We start from the raw sequence: 22,098 nt of genomic DNA on the forward strand, positions 1-22,098 counted from the left end.
ATTAAATTCACAAATTTAGAGCAGAGGCAAATTGTGATGCCTATGAAGAGAAGACAATGGAACAATGGACCCTTATTATGGAAATAATAATGCATCATCTACCTTTTTGGGTTACAAAGAAAATCTGATTCTTTGATGATGACAAATATGTATTTATTAAATTTCTCCACAAATATAAATCAAAACGCATGAAACGCATACTAAATGGAAAATAGACTAATTTACTAATACACTAATTTGGACCTAGTAGCATGAGCAAAACGATTAGATTGGCGAAAGGGTTATAATGATTCTCATGCACAATGTATGTTTAACGTCCATGTTCAAACTGTTTGTATTTTTCAGAAACAAAAAAACTAAATCTTTGCTGGAAACAACTAAATCTTTGCAGTTGATCATTCTCAACTGGAAAACACAATATTATGTGTGTCTTTTTTATTGTATATGGTAATAATATTCAATGCTCCAGCCTGCATGCTTCTCTCACTGAGTCCTTATGAATTTCTCTGTCAGTGTTGCCTACTGAACTGCCATCATGTTCACCCTAAAAACAAAGCTTTCTCTTCTCTTAAATTCTTGTTTGTCAACAGTTTTCACAAAAACATTGGTGAATGGAGACAATGGAAACACCACATGCGCATTAATTGCAAGTGTGAACCCTCTACAGGTTTTATGATTAGGTTGTTAAACAGAAAGAGAACAACCTAGGGGTTGATTCCCAGTTCAGCAAACCTAGTTCATTTTGTGTCAAGAATAAATATATTACGTGAGGTGTCTTTAAAACAATACCATAATCTTTAAAATCATATACAAGATGAAAAAGGAACCACATCAGTTCTATGTCTGAGGAAGAGAGAAAGTGAGCAAGTCTCAAGCCCAGTTGGCTCCATAGTGGAAACTGCTCAGTATACCCCAGGTATCGTGCTGGCTGATATGGCAGGGGCACGGGCTCCCAACACTGATCCAATATTACCCAAGCAGCAGGGCCCCGTGAACCTGGCAGAAGGAGGTTAGCAAAGTTAAACCCTCTTACTACATGCCTCACTGCTCAGGGCCAACCACCAGCTCCTCCAACTGTCCACTGACAGTCACAAAACAAGGCCCCTGTTAGAGAATGTTAAAGGGTCATTGCCACTGACACATCTTGCACTCTCCATAAAACCAATTATTGATGTATGATTTATGTATGTTCATTACTTTAAGTATAATCATGTAGAATCCACTAACAGCACTGTTAAAAGTAGAGGATGAAAAAGCCTTTAATGCAACAAGCACTAGGACAGATTATAAATTGTACCACAGCAGAAGGCATAAACATTTAGTAATTAAAACTGATCATTAAAGTTAAGTTTGATGACTATAATGCCTAAACCGGACTGGGTGTTTTACTAAAGGCTCCTCTCTCTGTGCCGATCCCCTCGTCTGCTCCGCTGCCTCAGTCCCCACTCCTCCGTGTCTGTGATTTCCAAGACGTCGTACGGCCCGCAGATGGGGTGTGGAGATGAGATATTTGAGAGTGTTTAAGCCTGTGCCGCGGGGAGCCTCTTCAGGGTCGATGGAGAGCAGATAATCCAACGGCTCGGGTGAGGGGATTACAAACCTACAGGCAGACCTCTGCTGTCGAGTCCTGCTGTGGGGCACCTTCCGCAGGTCACCCCGGTGAAATTTGGCAGTGGTAATTATTGTCAAGGTCAGCTAAGTGTATCTTGATATTAGAACAGCTTGGTGGCTTCACCTTTTCTCCTTGCTAGCTTTTGGTAGTGATTCATTTCACGCAAGATTATAAATTCTTCTAAAATGACTCTGCCTTCTTGGTTTGCTCATATAGCTCGGCTCTTTAACCAGACCTGTCACAGTAGAAGGACATTTCCATCCATCCATCCATCCATCGTCAACCGCTTATCCTGCATACGGGGTTGCGGGGGGCTGGAGCCAATCCCAGCTGACATCGGGCGAAAGGCGGGCTACACCCTGGAGAGGTCGCCAGTCCTTCGCAGTAGAAGGACATTTAGATATTTTTATTTATTATTCTGATAACAATTTCGCTCATAGGTTAGTTAGTAAGTTTGAATCATGTCACTGGTGTGTACCAAATGAAATCACCAGACACCTATAGATAAAAAGCGTGCAACTCAAATGTAACAATATAAGAAATAACACAAATATTTTTGGGCAGATCCCCCGCTTTCCTAGAATAACACTCTACCATGAGATTCAAATGGGCCAGAAAGCCTTTTTGCTTAACCTGGCTCTGGACATGTTGGCACCACCCAAGCAATGTCAGGATGAATTTCCTCTCAAGCAAGTGAAGGGGTCTGCCACTGTGCCACAATCTGCACCCGCTTCTCAGGCAGGGTAAACCCTTTGACACCACAGTTTTTAATTAAAATTACATTAGGAGTAATCAGCCAGAAGAGTTGGGGATGGAGGTCAGAGGGATCGAGGGAGGGGTGGGTGAGAGGAGGTACGGTGTGCATAGATGATAGAGGGGGAGAGTTTGATCCTAAACCAGTGATCTCTGCTGCCAGGTCAGAAAAGATGTTGCTATTGCCATGCTTGGTCAGTCTTGTTGTTGTTTTTCTGTTGCTGAGGATTTTCTCTGGCTCTATAAATTGTTTTAAAGGACTGTCACTGGCACATTCCACTCAGTCTTTAGTTTTGCATGACAGTGCCTCACATCTCACATACAAATATGATTAAACAATATAGCCGGCCAATTCACTAATAAATATAGAATAAACAGTATACATGAGATGACAGTTTAATAACTTCCTCTACTTACTGCATTTTCCTCACGTCCTGGTCTGACACATTCAGCTATGATTCAGAAAATACGTTTATGAAATTAAGTTGTTAAAAGGGGTTTTTTTGAAAGAGGGGACACATCTGGCTTTCTCTCTGCATCTGTAAAAGGGAAAGACCAAATGTTAAAATGACTCCCTTCTTCCCAGAAACAGGAGAGGGCTGAAGAGAGACAGGTACAAAGACACCATTCGTTCTCACTTGAGGGGCTCTCGCCAAGATAATTATGAGCTTTATGAAAGTACAGTGCAAAAACTGGAAGAAACCCACCAAAAGAATGGATGGACAGGAGAAGAAAATTACTTTTCCCCTCTGCCTATGCTTTATGCCCCCTTTAACAAGAGAGGAGACGGCAATGGATGGAGGAGGTCTTCTTCAGGAGGCATCCCGGGGCTTTTGCGGCAAGGCATACAGGAACGAGGAAGAGCATTCTGCCCTTCGTGTGTTTCTCCCATTCATTAAGGCAGCAAACCTTTGACCATTCTACAATGACCAGAGTTTTGCCTCATTACATGGTCCATATTGATGAAAAGATGAAGAGGACAGGGACGAGGACAACAAGGAGAGCAGAAATGAAGACCACACCATTTGAATAGGAGTTTGGTATAGACTCCACTAGCACTAAACAACACCAAAGAGAACATCTTGTCTTTTGATCAAGTTTTTTCTCCATCTCTCTTCCCTTTCTCTGTCCTTTTTTTCTAGAATATGATCCTCTCTAGGCTTCAGTACCTACATTGCCTACACTGTGCTGAGTGTCTGAATGCGGTTAATTATCTAAAAGGAAAAGTTTGTACCTGTTGAAAAGCTATCCTTGGTTGCTTGGCTTGTTAATGCCAACAAAAAGCAGCCATTGCGGATGGTCAGAGGACACCACATGCTGTGGGAGCCTTTCAGACATGTCCCTAATAAGAATGCAGTGGTGAGAGCTCCTCTGAATGCACGCAGGGGGAGAGGAAGATAGGTAGGAAGGAGAAAAGAAAAGAAAGGGGAAAAAACATCTTTTACCTCTCCATCTATAATTACTCCAAATGAAGAATAGGCTGAAGAAATGGCTTTCCATTATGACAGAAAAAAACCCATCAAGTAGAGAAGGCAAAGCACAAGATCGATAGTTTTTTAATGGATAAAAGAGAAGTTTTTATAACATCTCAGAAGTAACGATGTATGTGCATCAGCGTGTGTATGTGCGTGTGAGAGTGTGCTTATGTGTGTGCTCAAGTAAAATCACACATTTGTGACTTTTAAATGTACAAAAGCACTGTCCCGACACCATTACGACTTCATCAGTCCTTCAGTATAGTCATGCTACAGTTATCTGAATTTTTGCTTTTTTGCATGAAACGCTTGGAGATCTTCATCAATTGCTTTCACAGTATGCAGGCCCATTCTTCTCTCTTTTCTCCTCTTCACTTCATTTAATAAAATGAATCCAAAGCAAGAGGGCTGCATCCTCTTTCCTCTCTGTCAGCATTAGACAAAGATGTTGCTGTCTGTTGGGTTGTCTGTGTGTGTGTGTGTGTGTGTGTGTGTGTGTGAGTCCCGCTGACCTGGGAGTAGGTGTCATCTCATGTTACAAATGGCTGGTAAATGTTTTCAAACGATCACAGGGGCGCTCACATGAAATGTCCAAGGTGTTGCATAAACCAGAAATATGTATGTTTCTCATTAGCAACAAATGTAAGGTCGTTGTACAAAACATTTTCAAATATTCGGCAAAACTTGCAAATTTATTTCCTTGACTGTCAAAAGTTATTAAGTTAAGCTGACTTATTTTTCTTACTCAAAATTGTTAAAAACTAAATTAATTCAATAAGGGATAAGATTCATTAAGCAAATTCAATTCTAAATTCCCACCGGATACAATACCATCCTACCCCAGTCTTTGCAGAAGACACATATTAAATATACCTCCTCTCTAGTATCCCAATTTGCTGAGCTTCTATGCCACCAGCAGAATATGAATGGGCTATTGTCTGAATTTTATATGTCGATGATCCACTCTGAGAAGGTGACTAGCACTGAATGTTTGTGAGCAATTGACAGTGCTTTTATAGGATCAGTAGGTGTTTGTATGTTTATAATAAATTACACTAAAAATGGTGAAAAATACACCTTGGAAACGATGATGCAAATCAGGACCCTATCTAAAGGCAGAATGTTTATTCAGTATAGACTCCTTGATTCAAAGCTGTGTGCAACTGTGTGTGTGTGTGTGCGTGTGTTTGTGAGAGACAGCAACAAGAGTGGGGGTACGGAAGAACACAGGCTTCGCACAGGGGATAGGTGCTAAAATATACAGTGAGAAAAACTCAGTGAGAATGTGACAGCTGAGCAATAGGGAGGAATGGGGCGGGTAAGGAGGAGTTGTGTTTTGTAGACGATAATCTATTTTTTACTATGACTAGAGGTATATATATTTATATGTTGTTGTTTTTTTTCACCACAATAAAAATGTAGGGTCTGAAATAAAGAACATTGTTTTTTGAAATGTTTTCTTTGATGATTTTTTGGTTTGCTCTGAAAGTACTGTAGAGGGCACATTATTCATCTTCCAAATCAGTTTTTTCATGTTCATTTTTGTTCTACCAAGTGCAGACCTCCTATATAGTATAATCATAGGAAAAATGCAAAAAGCAAATGTTTCTTATGTACTGCATAAAGTGTCACTGGTATTGCCAACTTTTAGGAAGATTTTCCTACTTTGTCTTGTCTTGCCAGTTTCTCCTGCGTATCTGCTAGCACTCCTAAAGTGTGCATACACATACACATTAGCCTACACTCCTACACACACACACACACACACACACACACACACACACACACACACACACACACACACACACACACACACACACACACACACACTCACACACACACACGAACAAGGAGGCAGCCTCTCAATTATCAACCTCTCTCCACTCCTCTCAACACCTCATGTTTCTCTGTTAATGATTGGATTAAAGCTCTGATTAAGACTCACTTAACCCATAAACAGCGGCCCCCATTCACATACCATGGAAAAGCCAATTAAAACAAGCCGAGACTTCAATTAAGACTGACAGAGACCAGACAATATCAGAGGTTTTGTGGGTGGAGTGGAGCAGAGATGATTGTGTCATTTTAGCTTCGATTTGGGTCAGAACATAAAAGTAGCTTTGTCATATTCTGGGGTGTTAAAACTTCAGTTGAGTTTTTCGATTTTTAAATTTTTTTATTTAAAGGGCTAACTCAAGAAAAAAAAGCACAAAACGTGTAGGAGTGAGAGTACACTGTAGAAAAAGGTTTTTGGTTGTAATTATTTGAAAATATTACAGAAGTTTAAATTCCCTTACAATCTTCACTTTATTTTCATTCATAATTAACACTGAGTTGGTATTAAAGTGTCTGTGTAGGGCTGGATTCTTTATTGTTTGGTGAACATTGGCTGTTTTTTTAAAATTGAATGATAACTTTTAATGCCGGATTTGTAGTTTTTACCAATATCCTGAAGACTGTGTCTTCTGAAACATGACAAAATCCTACAATTGCATTTGACAAGAAGGAAATTAATAAGGTAAAGATGAATGAAGGTAAATACAAAAAAGATCTAGAAATCATCCAGACATAATTATCTCTGTTTACCTGCTTAGTTTTATTTTAGTGGTAAACAAGGGATAAGTCACTGTGACTGTTGCCTTTCTATTGGTTACCGATTCAGACGGGCATTTCTACTTCCAAACTTCTAAACAAAGCCGATTAATTAACTCTCAGGCTTATACCTCTGAACCATAAAGAGCTTACAAATTACCTTGGGGGAAGTGATTACAACCATGGAAAACAATAAATCAATCAATGGATCTAATGAAGCCTGCGTGCCGTCGCTGGCATTTCTCTCTTACTCTCAATCATCTGTGGAATAACAATGGGAAAGAAGGGGATCATAGTTAAATTGTTAATCATAATGTGATACCACAGTCAGCAGATTCCCCATATGAGAAAAACATGCTCAGGGTCCTGCCTATCGGCTCAAAGAGAGGACATAATGCAGAAAATATTCTTTCCACTCCACTGGAGAGAGGTACACTCTTCTAAACAATACAGAGAATGTTATTATACTGGTGCTTTGTTACTCCTGGGTCAACATATAGATCTATTAAATTTCTATGTATGCTCTGTGTGAGAGGAGGCATATTTAGAAGAAGAAAGTGTAATAAGAGATTTAGTACATTACAGTGATTGAGGCACAAACAATTTATTCTTATTAACTTTTGTCTTTAAATATATTTATTAAGATTATATTTATTATGACAAGGATGGGAGAGGGGGAAGAGTTGACCTTCTATACAATATTGTCTTTATAATATAATGTGATACTCAGTTGAAGTCTGTATGGATTTCTCCAAGTTATTACCCTCTTTCACATGGAGGTCAGAGGTCAGCAAGAGAAAATATAGCCCAGTAGTAGTAAGTCTGGACATTTGCCACTTTGATTTGTCTGGTTGAAATCTGGTCAATTTAACCACTTGGCAGCTGAATGCAAATTAAGGACATTAGAATTCCAATTCTTCAATTTGTTTTGTATCTTAAACCCAGCACATGTTGAAAGCTTTGTAAGGGTGTGTTCACATCACTTGTAACTTGTTGTTTCATGTATCACTGTCTCTGAAGATCAGATTGGTTTCATCAAGGCAACAGCTCATTACTGTGACCTGAAATCGAATTGTTACTGTATTGGGGGTCTGCTGACACTGGCAGATTGGTGGGCAGGAATTCTTAACAGTACAGATTGGGTGATAACGAGGAGGAAGTGCTCTAATCTGGCCCTAATTGGCACTGGCCTGAGACTTCTAGAACTTCCCTTCAGATAAGTGATTTTGGGACTCATGAGTCTTGGCTGAGGATGCTAGGAGGATGAATCTCTTGTGTGAAGTTGTGATCAGGGTGAACTGGTGATGGCATGCTCAGACACTTGATCATCCATGAAATGGTAATGCTCCCTTGTAACAAAGACAGACAGTAAAAAGAAAAAAAGGGTTGTTGAAGCGTTTTGGTTTGAACAAATTTGTGGTAGAGACTGGACTAGATTAGGACCTTGTGATGGCATAAACATGCTCTTTGCCTTGGTTGAATGCCAGCATAAGAGTTTTTATAGTATCACTGTGAAGTTGTTGCTCCACCAGTGATGCACAATGGAGATGATACCTCAGAGTGGCAGTGTGGCTCCTGTGTTACGTCAAATTATTCACTCACAAATACCTTCAGTTTTACTGTAACTAACAAAATTTTTTGAATGTGTCACTATATTTGTGTACAACATTAAATTACCACAATGCTGCTCTCTTGGCCAGATCTCTCTTGAAAAAGATATCCATGATCTCAATGGGACAAATTGGTAAATAAAGGTTATGTAAATAGGACATCACCCCCCCCTACTATATTTGTAAAGAGATATTCAGAGAGATAGACCTCCTGTATAAAGTCATGCAAACAGGATCTCATTAGTAAATGCAAATGAGAAAACACTAAATCTTCACGGAGAGGCAGAAGTGTATCTCCATGGGATAGCTGGAACATGACAGCTCACCAACCGCCCCCACGCTGAGCACCAAATGTGATGGTCCACTCCTGCTGCTACTCTTTACAGGATGTAGGACCAAACCATAAATGTAAGCATAGGGGGGGAGACAAGGAAGTGGGTCCCTAGAGGCCTTTGCCTTCTGCCATTTGAAGCCCTGCCCTACTGTAAAATAGTTTGTGGAATTTGTAATATCAGTTATTTATCATGGTGGTATGATAGATAGATAGATAGATAGATAGATAGATAGATAGATAGATAGATAGATAGATAGATAGATAGATAGATAGATAGATAGATAGATACACGCTATCAATCAAGCTGATGTTTGTTGTTCATACCATTATTACCATGTAGAGTGAGTTTTATAGTCTTCAAATGTTGAATTTTTTTTATGGGATCATGAAAATTTTGCACTGGAAACTAATTAACAAGGGAGCAAAAGATGAGCTGTAAAAATTGCAATTACAAATGTTCAAATTACATCACAACATATTTCTGGTTTCCTGCATGATCTGTGAAGGCGGCTGATCAGCTAGGAGGGCAGAGAGCTGAGCTCACATTCAATTAAAGTGATAATTAATTAGGTTTGTATGTCTATAAGTTGCTTAGAGCGCATTTCCCAGGAAGTGAGAAAGGCAAACCCTCCGGTCCAATCAGAACTCTCGTATAAGAGCATGTCTGTCGTGACATCACAAGCTGCGGCGGGCAGAGTTCCTGGCATGGCTTCAGACCAACAGACCTTCTGCTGCCAGCAGGGTGGCAGTGGCCTAGGGCAGAGTAGCGATGGCCAGGTCACCAGCTTTTTCCTCCTGCCTGGCATGATCACTGCGGGAGCAGTGGCCGGCAGGATGGCAAGATGTCAGAAACAGCCCTTTAGACGTGTCAAAAAGCAGCCACAGCTAGGGGAAGCTGCTCATCGAGCGTGACAGAGAGAGGAGTGAAGCCATTACACAGACAGGCTGCCCAATAAACACATGATATTCCATTATGTGGTGTAGAGTATGCTTTTGGTAATGAGATAAGCTGATTTAAGACAGACATTGATAAAAATATGTATTTTTTAAAAGTAATAAAACACAATTCGTTCATTTTTATGTCTGTTTCGCTACCTGTCGTGCTTGAAACTCATTACCACTGTCTTTGTTGTAGTGGTTGAAGACCATTACAGATATACGATCAATATCAAAACATTCCCCCCATTTCAGTGTTAATGGGGCTGAAGAGTGAAGAGGCCCAACTAGAGGAGTGGCCAAGGCATGGGAAGGGCTTGTCATGCGAGAACCCTCTCATGACAAGCCCTTCTATATTGCTACTTTGTGAATTTGACATAATTGCACTGATAAAAGCAAACCCAAGAAACAGATGCGTGTTCCTGTATTTATTGTCACCGACACTGACATACGGAAACAAAGTAGCCTACACTTTATTTTAAACACTGTATTAGTACATCAGCAAGTTAACACTGGTGGTTAACCCCAATAAAATATCAGGCAATTCGCATGATTCAAGTTGCCCAGTTGTTCTCCACATATACATGTAAGATGGTCAGAAATTCACAGATCATTTTGGCTCTTAAAGGGACTCATAGCAGACTGTTTCTTCTTGATTCGTCCTACTTTTTCAGTTCAAAGGAAACCAAATTTCAATCATGCTGCATCATTGTGTTAATGGGGCACCTTTTAACAGCTTAAAGACGGCCTCTTCTCTCGAGACCAGACGATGCTCAGCTGCTGCTGCTTGCTCAAGAGAAACTTTACATGATAAAGACAATGAGAAGATTAGGTCGCCACCTCTGAAATAAACACACTGCACATCAAACAAGACAAATCAACAATTTGGTTAAACTATTTGAACAGCAAACAATCTAAAGCAAATGCACCTATGCTGATTGTACTGATAAACTGATTGCATCGTTTGATTATTTCAGGAAGCCGTGAATATAGAGTACGAATTCACAGATCTCAGTGTGCACATTCAGTTTCAGTGGTCCTACAGTCACTTTCAACTAGAAGTATTTCCCCCGACTTACCAATTTCCCCTTTGAAGACAGAGATGGCAGACCTTTTTGTATGTATCAGTAAGTCTGTTAATTATTATATGTATTTACATTGGTGAACTTAATAAAATTCTCTCAAGTATCAATTTGGGATTTGGGTTGGATTGAAATACAAACACTTTAAACTCTTTCTCTCTCTCCTTCTACCATTCTCTTTCTTTATTTAGCAAACTACCCAACATCTGACACATAAACACATATGGTCACATGCTTTGATGATAAAACCAATGAGCAGAAGTGAGAATGTGTGGAGTCTCAAAAAGTTTATATTGCAGTGTAGGTGCTGGCACACTCCTTGACACATTAAGTGCTGTAAATAAAACACACTCAAAAAAATATGTTTTGTTACTTCACTTGGATGTTTGGGCGTCACTGTGCAGAATGATGTATTCGACAATAGTAGGCAGTTTTCACATTCATCTGCTGAACAGTGTTCAGTTTCTCTTTGCTCACCTTAAATCTGAGTTTAACAATATACATGTATAGCCTACAAACAGGATATTGTGACATCATAAACTCGGAGCCAAAGGTAGTCCAAAATACAACTTTACAGAATTGTGATGGTGAAACTTGAAGCTTCCAGTGAATTTTAAGAATGGATTTTTTTCCTGTCCACTTAACTTTTGTAAATTAACTGATTAAGATTTTGTCAATAAGGAAGACTGAGTATTATATAATTCAATTAGATTTTGAAACAAAGTAATTTAATTTTTTTGTGGGGACAAAACATATCAAACATATGTTATTATTCAAAGCATAGCATTTATGTGTCTTAAAAGTCTCTGGAGGGGGGCATTCTACCCCCGCTCTTCAGTTTAAACACAGGCATAGACCCTTTCTCATTTACTATAGCTCTCTGTGATGGCAAATACATACTTATTGTCAGTGAGGTAGAATACATGGCTCTTATTGCACACACTTTGCCAAACTTTGTACAACATGTTATTGTAGGTAAAGCATCACAGTTATCTCTATTTGGTAAAAAATGAAATGTTAATCTTGTTGATTTTTTTTCCTTTGTATTTTTGAGGCTCATTTTGTCAGTGTGCTAAAAGTTTTAAAAAGGAGGACATCAGTTTTCTACAAAGTCTTTAAACAGGAATGACCTGGGTTATATACCAGTGTAAAGCACAGTATAAGGTCACCATAAACTCTGCACTATTGATCCCCTCAGACACACTCCAAGTCCTGGTGGGAATGTTATTCTGATGTCTTTGTGAGGATGATGAGATGGAAGCAATTCAGGGATGGATTGGGAAGCAGCCTCGCACTTATACACCTTCCCTGTGATGCTGAGGATCCCCTGCCACTCCCCTGGAGATCAGAGGAGAACCTGATAATAGGCTGCTATCGGTGCGTCATGGCCGCAAGGAGAGAGCTGCGGTGAAAGCGGGAGTGCGCCTCTACACTCTGATCAGTCCGCCTCCACATGCCTCAGGCTTTATTTCGTGCTCCCCCCTCCACCCCGAACACAACATGATGCCATGCACTGGTACGGGCTCAGCCTCGCAGTTTATATCGCGCGTTGATGTTGTCTAAGAAAGTTTTTTTTATTTGGTTCAAATGATTTTCTCGTGTGTTGAACTTGATTTGCAAACGGTAACAGGAGGGAGAATCGCTTGGTAAGTTTAGATTTTGTTAAATATTTTTGTATGGGATATATTTCAATGTCTGCGTTGTTATTACACTGTCTGATGGGACATCTGTTTAATTTCACTTTAATAGATGAAATTAAAACATTAATCGCTCCAAAACAGGATACAACTAAGAATTTATTTCGCCTCTGGAATTATTTGCAGGGAATTGAGCAACGTGAAATTATTTTATTTGTAAAGCCTATACACACATTGGCCTATTTATTTGTCTAGACTATCTTAAATTTATTTTTTATTCACGCATAGGATCGTTTAGATTTGTTTGACGTTCCTCACATCGGGCTGTCTAATCGAAGAAACATCACAGGTTTCTTCAAATGGAAAAAATCATTTCCCTTTTTACGTTGGGTATCCCGTTGGGACACAGCCGCAACAGAATTGAAAGAATGCAAATTCATTAACTCTGAATAATAATATAGGATTAACAACACCCCATCTATTAGAAAGTAAGCACATTTGGGATTTTTATTTCTCACAAAGAAATGGTTTTAAATATAATTGCTCACCTTATTGCATTTTTGTAAAGACGCGGGGTGAAATTATTATAAAATTTGAAAAGCAAGCACTATTTGTTTTTACCGAAAAATCTGCGGTTTAGCATACATTAGACTGAAAATATGCCATGAATTTCAAGAATCGTGGGCGAGCTTTCACTTTAGTTTTCTCCGACACAAAACTACCCCTCCAAAAAATCTGTGTTTACTTAAAGTTTGTCATATGATTTACAAGAAATTGGTTCTTACCTCGAGGCCGTTCCCCTCCAAGTAAACCAAAGGTCACCAGTTCACCTGATTTTGATCGCTGACCGGCTACTGACCGATTCAGATCAGTTTCATTAGATACAAATTGGTCATGGTTATATCTGAAGTGCATCGGGTTTTTAGCCTCTCTTTGTGAATTTGTAATTCTAAATAAAACAAGCCATTATTGTAGCCCTATTGGGCTACACGTGAATTGAATAGACTAGCCCATTTCCCCTATACATGATTTTCATAACAAGAATCATAAAAGAAAGAGTGGAACTCCTAGGCCTATGCCGAAGATGACTTGTTTTTAAGTTACTGTAAAGCCAGAGTAAAAAAGTTTAATAGACTTCTCAGCCACACCCTGTTGCGTTTTCGGCTTTGATATGACCGCCACTTTCCACTACCATCTCACCGGATTTTCACTTGTTTTAGGCCTTTTAGGTGTTGGTGACTCAGGCAGTCCAATGACTGTATAGCCTATTCAAAGTCTGCTCTTAACCGTAATCTGTTCCTGTCCCAAGAATTCAGACTTCAGTGGATGCTGGCAGAAGAAGTTTTTATCAGAAGACATCTGCCATTAAACGGCTAGTGATTCCTGTGGGGGAGGAAGACTCCAGGAAAAGAACAGCCTCAAAGGAAGCAATCTGAGTATAAAGTCGAGAAACGCAGTAATGCTCGGGGGTGAAGGAGAGAGCAGCGCCTTCTCTTCAACGAAGGAAGCAGCGAATGAGAGGTGCAGGTCTCCAGCTGTGGATGGAGATGACCCGGCTGCTGGCAGCAGATACACAGAGCATGGGATGGCTGCTGACCGTTACTATATCCCTCCCGTAGTTTCTAAACAGAACCCAGAGACAGCGAGTCCCTGCTCTTTTATCCCATACACTCCCAGTGGGACGGTTTACACCCCGTCCAGCGCTACCAGGTACCCCTCCTCTCTCCACTTGAGCTCCGTGTTGCCTCCCGCGGGATTTCCCCCCTCCACCGCCAGCCGCAGTCACTTCAGCTCGGCTTACCAGCTCGGGCAGAGCCCCGGCTGCATCTACCCGCCCTACACTGGCTCAGGGTCCGCTCTCAGCAACATAACTCTGCCCCCCGCCAGCCCGGGGATGAGGGCCCAGGTCTACCTCTGCAACCGGCCGCTGTGGCTCAAGTTCCACCGGCACCAGACCGAGATGATCATCACTAAGCAGGGCAGGTGAGATGGCAGGAAAATGCAATAGTCTAACTTAACTTTCACACAAGAAACCTGGACCTATTGTTATTTTCATGGGGAATACGTGAATGTTTTTTTTATTTGCTCTAGCCTATAATAAAACACTGTTTGCTTTCCAAAACGCCTATGAGGCTAATTATTGGATTTTGTTTTTGTGTTTGCAGACGGATGTTCCCGTTCCTCAGCTTTAACATAGCTGGTCTCAGTCTGGCAGCGCACTACAACGTGTTTGTGGAGGTGGTGCTGGCAGATCCAAACCACTGGAGATTCCAAGGTGGCAAGTGGGTTACCTGTGGGAAGGCGGACAACAGTAGCCAAGGTACTGAAACAGGTCTATATTTAACTTTTTTTGGTCGATGTTTTAAATTGAATTAGCCTATTTACCCGTCAATCAAAGAAACTGTGGAACTGAAATGGGAAAATAGTAATAGCCTATCATCTAATTGGCAGTTTCTTTTTGCAAGAATTAAATTATTCGATAAACAATGTGTCTTAATTCTATGCGTTTACCTTTTGAACAGCTTTTACAGCTGTGCAATTTTAAACCCCTTTGTTTGATTAATAGCCCAAATGGCCTACATGGGGTTGGCTGCTGGAGTTTGATGTTGGAAAATGTATTTCTTTATTTCAGGGAACAAAGTCTACATCCATCCAGAGTCTCCAAACACCGGGGCCCACTGGATGAGACAAGAAATCTCCTTCAGCAAACTGAAACTCACCAACAACAAAGGAACCAGTCACAGTACTTCACAGGTATGCCAAACTTATAGCTTAAATAATAGGCTACTCCCTCTAAAAAAAAAAACTAAGGCATTAAACCCTCAGCGAAGATTTAAAGAAATTGTTTTGATCTCTCAACATCACGTTTGTTGCATTGAACTGATGAATTGGTTGTTTTCAATAGCCTACTACTATTTGTATTGTAGACTACAGTAAAATAGCTGACATTTTTGCTAATGGTTCACCCTGATAAATACTCTGTAACATCAGGCCTAATAGTTTTACATAAATCACCAGAACAATTGGGGGTAATTTTCTTTTTTAATTCATGAATGAAATTCATTTAATTGGATGGGTGTTACATGCAGCGCTCACATTTAGGCTTTTGCTGTCAACAGAAGTTGCGCAAACGAATACTTTAATCAAATAAAATTAAGTACACCATCCTAAATTCAAGACAGGATTGTCGAAGGCAGAAAATTTGCGCAAATTTTTAGACCAAACCACTTCTACAAAAAAAAGAAAAATGTTATTGCATACATTCCGCATGTTTAGAAAAATCATAAAGTATGTTTTAATGGATAACGGATGACTTAATGGATTATTTTTTTTGAAATGTCATATGTTCATATGCAGATGATTGTGCTGCAGTCGTTGCATAAGTACCAGCCTAGGCTGCACATCGTGGAGGTGACGGAGGATGGGGTGGAAGACATTAGCAGTGATGTAAAGGCTCAGAGCTTCACCTTTCCAGAGACCCAATATATAGCTGTCACTGCCTATCAGAACACTGATGTAAGCTACTTCCCTTCTATGCCATGATATGGGTTTTGTTCTATAGGCTGCTTTTATTACATACTCAGAGCAACACCCTACTTTAAAAGTATAAATTGCATGTTACATCTTGTGTTGATCCATCAGTACTATTTATTGAAACTCATTCAATGGACATGCATGCATAACATTTTTTAAGATTAATCAGTTATTTCCTATTGTACTAAACGATATTTCCTTGTATAGTTTCACATGCATGTTTTTAATAGACAAGTAACTGCATGATGGTTCTTTACATTTGTTCCCTCATCACATAACAATAATATTTATTCTTATTCTTCTGTTTTGCTTTGTTTTAGATTACACAGCTGAAAATTGATCACAACCCTTTTGCCAAAGGATTCAGAGATAATTATGATTCGTGAGTATTTTACTTCATTGTCATGCATTGTCCACCAGTTATAAAATGACTACCTATAAATATCATATTGCATCAGCAGTCTAACTGTGTTGTCATTCTCTTTTTAAATGTACCAACACAAGATCTTTTCATATGGTGTGCCAACTCATTTTGAAATAAACGTTCACACCGTGATGTTTTTCACCCACACAATGCCTTTCCTTGACCTCGAGTTCATAAGTACATGTATTTTTTTTAGCATGTACACAGCTCCAGAGAATGACCGCCTCACGCCATCCCCAACCGACTCTTCTCGTGCCCACCAGATTGTCCCCGGCGCCCGCTACACCATGCAGCCTCTCTTCCAAGACCAGTTTGTCAACAACCTTCCCCAGAATCGCTTTTACAACAGCGAGAGAGCAGTGCCGCAGACTAACAGCCTCCTCTCACCTCAGACAGAAGACGGCGCTTCACAGAGGTGGTTTGTCGCCTCAATGCAGCAAGGGGGAAACAGCACAAGCACCAGCAACAAGCTAGATCTAACACCCTATGAGGGGGACTACACAAGTTCCCTGCTGCCTTATGGTATCAAATCTCTGTCCATGCAAACATCCCACGCTCTCAGCTACTACCCAGACTCTCCTTTCAGCACCATGTCCGCAGGGTGGGGGTCCAGAGCTGCATACCAGAGAAAGGTAACTACCAGCCTGCCTTGGTCTCCTAGGCCCAGTCCCACTGCTGGTTTCCCAGAAGACTCAAACAAGGTGAAACCACAGATAGATGAGGAGGTGAACAGCAGTGGGGGCCTGATCTCCTCCTGGACAGAGATACAGCCATCAGCACTGTCCCTAGACAAGGCTGATTCTTATTCCATGGCCTGCAAACGAAGGCGCTTGTCTCTTAATGGTCCTAGCACAGAAGACTCACCCTCTGACATCAAGTGTGAGGACTTGGCCTCTGCTGCCACCAACAGTAGCTCCTATAGCAAAGAAGCCCCCTCATCCAAAGGCATGGCAGCTTACTATTCCTTTTACACAAACCCTTGAATGTTTTAGGTATTGTTTTGTCATTTTGACTGTTCTTCATCTGCCACCATGACTAAGAAATATTCATTTTCTTTTTTGTTATTTGCACACCCAGAATTTGTCTTGGTGGTGATATATGTTTTGTTTTTTCCTTTTGTGGTGCCACAGGAAATATTAGGGACACATTAACCTGATGTGTAAAGGGGTGTGTGTGTGGCACAGCAAGCCTCAAATATGTTTGCTTGTTCCATCTGTTCTATCTCTAGACCATCTATTCTCCTGGATGATATACTTTTTGAGCACCCTATTTATGTAACTCTGTATATCAAATTTTGATAGTGCCAAAGCATTTGTTTTAGTTACCCTAATTTTTTTAACAGTGGTAAGTGTGTTTCATTGTGCACACTGTATCTGCCTTTACACTGAGGTTATATGTTTATAGATTATTTATTGAAGGCCTGTTGATATGAAATTTGTGCACTCATAAATGTGAGGATAATATGCTGTATATACCTTCTTTGCAATGTTCAGATATTTGATAATAAAAGGCATATGTGTTCTATTGAGAGTGGTTATTTCAAGTTAAGACACCATTATCCCTGACTAAAGTCAGCGTATTTTACATATGATGGGCTAGTGTGGACATTTATTATACATATAAAGCCGACATATTTGATATATGAATGCACTAGTTGAGAGTGTGTGTTATTACTCACAATGTTATGTTTGATATAAATGTTATACTTTTACATTTTGATTGGTTACTTGCACATGCGAACCACAGCACACACAGGAGTGTGATGGAGGGTAAGCCATGCACTTAAATTCAGCTGACCCACCATTTAAAATCACATTTTTATTTATTGTACAAACAAATGCAATGTCAAAACCGATTCAAGTCATAGTAAGACTTCACTGTTCAAGGGATTAAAAAGCACAACTTCATGTACAGCCACAAGCATTATTTGTTTCTGTGGACTCTGTCGCACTCTAGTGGCATTTTATTGTACCCACAGGGGGCAAAAACCAATCACTACAGTAGCCCGTTCAGAGATTGACACTAAGTGCATCTGATAAAACTGACTTTAATCTACATTTTATTCCATGGTTAGACCATACCAGCGTACAACTGAAATGTGGAGGGTTTGAAGTTTAAATAGTTTTATATCGATTTTGTTATGTATTTTCTGTCCAAAGGAAACTGAATAGCATAGGCTTAGAATGCACCACAATATACACAACGACGATGCTGAGCTTTTGTAATAACTAGTAGCCTAAAGACTCAGGATACACTGGGCTTTCAAAAAACACGTGCACTTAGTTGACCATTGCATGTCATCAGTCCAAAATGTTGCAACGTTGTCATGTTAGGATGTAAAACTTAATCAATGTAATTAGTGTGCGTTTTAGCACTTGGTTAAATCTGTGTGGACACGCAAAATGTCATCATTTAGCCTTTGAAGCAACTAAGCCTTATCAGTCTCTGGCTGTTTTGGGGGATGTGTGCTGAAACCTGGCAACCCGTCCAGTAGCCAGCCAGCAGAGTCAACGGAGAGTTGACAGGAACAACACCATCGCTCTGAGCGCACATTATTCATGGATTGTGTGAAGAAACGCCTCATTTAACAAGAAATTCCTCTTTGTTGCGCTAAGAAGTGGCAGTTAATTCGCAAGATCAGGTGTACAATCACGAGGTGTGCCATCTGTGTAAGTCGGGATACTTGTTACTCATTGTTTACTGTGAGTTTATCAACTGTGCGAGCTAAGTTGGCTAGCAGCGCGGTTAGCTTGCTAGCTGACCCGCTAACGTATGCACTGACGTTAGCCAACGCAGTTGCTAGCGTCATGTTGTTTTTATGTTTTTGATTAACACATAAAGCTAGCAAGAAATATTGTGTTTTGTGGCTAACACTAGCCCTGCTATCTAACGCAATGGTTTGCAGCTAACGTTATCTAAGGTCAGTTGGCTGGTTTTCGTTAGCCAGAAATGTTACAAAGCGTCTTATCACGGACTGTTAATAAAACAACACACAGCCGTCGGTTTGAGCTAGCGAAAATGGTAAAAACCACACAACATGGGGAAAGGCCCGCATGAAGGAGTTTAGTGACAAGTGGCAAGTTGCGCGGACAAAATGTTAACGTTGCATTTTTGTGTCCGTAAGTTAGATGTTAAAGATAGCCATAGTATTAAGATGTTGGTTGGCGCTGTCAGGGAGGAGTGTCTCTGACGTTACCTATTGTCACATAGGTTATGTTAGGTTAATTAGTTATATATTTGGAGAATAACCTTATCGAGTGGTCTGTGTTAGCATCTATGAGGTTATATAACTCGGTTTAAAGATTAGGTGTTTAACAGTTAAAGTGTTCACCAAGGTGGGACATTGTTTGGGTTGCCCTCGGACTTTGTGAGGTTTGTTTTGGTGTTTGCTATGGCAATGTATGAACACATTTAAATACGTATACGGTATTTGATTGTTTAGGTTGGCTGAATAAAGAACAAACGATAAACCATGCATGTAAATGGACTTATTACAAGTCTGTTACAGAGACTGAGTCGAAGTCCTTTACAACTCCCGTCTAGCCTTTGTTCCACTTACCTCCACTCTGCATAAATACATTCATAGAGGATTTCTCTTAAAACGTATTTTAAACTCAATGGATAGGTGCATCTGTACTTGATTAAGACATATACCCAGTTGCCAGTTTATTTGGTACACCTTGGACTGTTATATTAGACAATAATAATCATAATAGATTATGATTTTGCAAGTTGTAGTTTGTGGTGAAGTTGAATTGTATTGGGTTATTCTGCCAGGTGTTTCTATTGTTTTGTCAACCCCATTTATATCAATGAGGGTAGGCTAAACAACAGAAACACCTCTCTGCATAATGTCAAATCATAAATTAATCTACATTCTCCAGAATTATTAAAGTTGAAGCAACACCTCTGCTATACAGTTTGAACAAAAACTGAACATAATAACCTTCATGAAGGTAAGATTTATTTCAGTACTGTTGTATTGGACTGCATTAGTTTTAGCTGGGTGCACCTAATAAACTGGCAACTAATTGAATACCTGTTGCTTTGGTAGCGTTAAATAACTACGGGAGTCCCATTGTCCACACGGATGTATGCATGTTTATGTTTGTTTATGTTCTCTTTAACTTCTTACTCTATTTATGTTCCAAATTACAGTGAGTAGTACTTTTTCTTGGAAAAAGGTTACAAACATTACCTGGAATTCCCTCCTTTTCCTATCTGTGACTCATGTACAGTCCCTTGAATAGTTTTAGATGATATTGTGTTATTAGATTAGACCAGTGAGTCAAATCCATCCACAGTCTTGAGTCTGTTTACATAAACAGTGGAAAATAGTAGATTTACCTGCAAATAGAATGTCGAAACTCACTTATCATTTTCATTGTCATACTTGCTAACCTATGGAGAGGTGGGCATTTGTGCACTTGAAAGGTTTTCAGGGAGCATTCGTTCCTTCTATTGTATACACAACGTCTCTGGTACATAACGTTATTGTGCAGAAGGATCTGCATGTGGGTGAAAAATCTGTGAATGAATTATAGTATCATAAAGAAGAATATAGTACTGAAGGAGATGATGATGTGTTCTGTTCATTTGAGCTGTAGCACACCAAAAATACATAAAAGCATCACATTCCCCCAACAGTCATGACCATATGGTGCTCTGGTGGAAGCGAAACGCTGACTCGCTGCATGTTGTTCTTGAGTTGAGGATCTATTGCTTCTCAATGAGTCCTGGCCTCAGTTGGATGGGCAGCATTGGCACGGAGAGGCGGAAGCTCCTGGTGATGCCAGAGGAAGTCTTGTCCTTCTCTCAGTGTGAGCTTTGTTGGCACTATGTTTAGTTATTTAAAACAAAAAATAAAAAGAGAAACACATGGGAGGTGGTTTACAGTGCAGTGGTGATGCTGACACAAGGGCTTGTGGCAGAGCAGCTTTAGCAGCCTTGGAGATGCAACTCTTGTCTTTGTGATTCATATGGAGTGGAAGTAATTTATAGTCTTAAGACGCAGGACCTGCTTTTCTCAGATGAGTGATGAAAATATGTTAGGCTTATTTGGGGAGTCGGCTTGAGACAAGCTTAGTCACCATTTCTTTTAGTTAGCAAGACCTTGTTGGACTTGGACACAGCAGCCATAAAGAAATGTAACTCCCGTTCTTCTTCTTTTCTTAGGACGTCCACTATGCTGGCCTATTGGACTTGAACAGGTTGAAGACGACTTAAGAGGCTGCTGTGTCAGTCAGAGCTTGAACCTACAGTAGGGGAAGAGATGGGGAATACAGCAACCAAGTTCCGTAAGGCTCTCATCAATGGGGACGAGGTACTGGCCTGCCAACTGTATGAAAGCAACCCGCAGTTCAAGGACGCTCTGGATCCCAATTCTACATATGGAGAGTCCTACCAGCACAACACTCCGCTGCACTATGCTGCCCGGCATGCCATGACACGCCTACTCAGGTCAGGATATGACCCAGATAAAATCTAACAAGCAATTAAGCAGACATAATGTACACATTCAGAGTCACATATTTTTGGAGTGGCTTCTGTCAGTGGGGTGTTAATGGATATCTGAGGGTTGATAGATGACTAATTTGTTGTGCTCCAGTTTTTGGATATACTGCATTTATTAATTAATTTGATTATTATTGTGTTTAGATATCAAGCAGCATATCCTTTGAGCATTTCTCTTATATTTTAGCACTCTGCTGCTGATCAGCTGGTCCCATCTAGCAGTGTAAGAGAAATGTTTTCATGTTTTGTCTCTATATGTCTCTGTCCCATCTGTCTCTCCATGTAGCCATCTGTTAGCAACTCTCAGGAATGCAACATGCTGGGATGGAATAGGATGGGGCTCCAAAAGCGTCCTCTCCCACAAAATACCAACCTTGTGTTTGTTTTGACTTTACTCCTCTCAGGCCCTATCGTTTCACCGCTAATAGGATGCTTGCTCAAGTTTACATTTCTACCTGGCTTTAAAAAATGCTAGGGGACCGGTGTCAGAAGGTAGCGGCAAGGTCAAGTGGAAGCAAAATATATGACTGGATAGGTGGGTGGATGGATGGATAGATATCATTCTGATGATTCCATATTCCACATGAAGCACTGA

The 22,098-nt window shown here is 40.2% G+C and overlaps 2 protein-coding genes across 4 annotated transcripts in view; both read left to right on the top strand.

The window, feature by feature from the left end:
• Positions 1-13,485: 13,485 nt before the first annotated feature.
• Positions 13,486-17,389, top strand: eomesb (eomesodermin homolog b). Its single transcript, XM_046044406.1, has 6 exons — positions 13,486-14,014; positions 14,197-14,351; positions 14,664-14,785; positions 15,389-15,547; positions 15,886-15,947; positions 16,186-17,389. Exons 1-6 carry the CDS (start codon positions 13,491-13,493, stop codon positions 16,970-16,972), a joined length of 1,809 nt encoding a protein of 602 aa, XP_045900362.1. The 5' UTR covers positions 13,486-13,490; the 3' UTR covers positions 16,973-17,389.
• A 1,084-nt stretch (positions 17,390-18,473) lies between these two features.
• Positions 18,474-22,098, top strand: part of LOC123967974 (ankyrin repeat and IBR domain-containing protein 1-like) — a 44,736-nt gene continuing 41,111 nt past the window's right edge. Inside the window, exons 1-2 of one of the 3 annotated variants that reach the window (XM_046044407.1) lie at positions 18,474-18,658; positions 21,165-21,449. In XM_046044407.1, coding sequence (XP_045900363.1) covers positions 21,262-21,449 — 188 coding nt within the window. In that variant the 5' untranslated portion in view covers positions 18,474-18,658; positions 21,165-21,261. Of the gene's footprint in view, positions 18,659-21,164; positions 21,450-21,907; positions 22,039-22,098 lie in introns of those variants that run through there. The other 2 variants (XM_046044408.1, XM_046044409.1) reach the window with 2 other exon arrangements.

The sequence above is a fragment of the Micropterus dolomieu genome, linkage group LG03, assembly GCF_021292245.1.
Source record: "Micropterus dolomieu isolate WLL.071019.BEF.003 ecotype Adirondacks linkage group LG03, ASM2129224v1, whole genome shotgun sequence".
In the NCBI taxonomy this organism is placed as follows: domain Eukaryota; kingdom Metazoa; phylum Chordata; class Actinopteri; order Centrarchiformes; family Centrarchidae; genus Micropterus; species Micropterus dolomieu.

What these genes read in the sequence shown, in the direction of transcription:
- eomesb (XM_046044406.1), top strand. Translation starts at nt 13,491, where the DNA reads ATGCTCGGGGGTGAAGGAGAGAGCAGCGCCTTCTCTTCAACGAAGGAA. An exon ending in ATCATCACTAAGCAGGGCAG is followed by an intron (nt 14,015 to 14,196) that starts GTGAGATGGCAG and finishes TTGTGTTTGCAG; the next exon opens with ACGGATGTTCCCGTTCCTCA. An exon ending in TTCAGAGATAATTATGATTC is followed by an intron (nt 15,948 to 16,185) that starts GTGAGTATTTTA and finishes TATTTTTTTTAG; the next exon opens with CATGTACACAGCTCCAGAGA.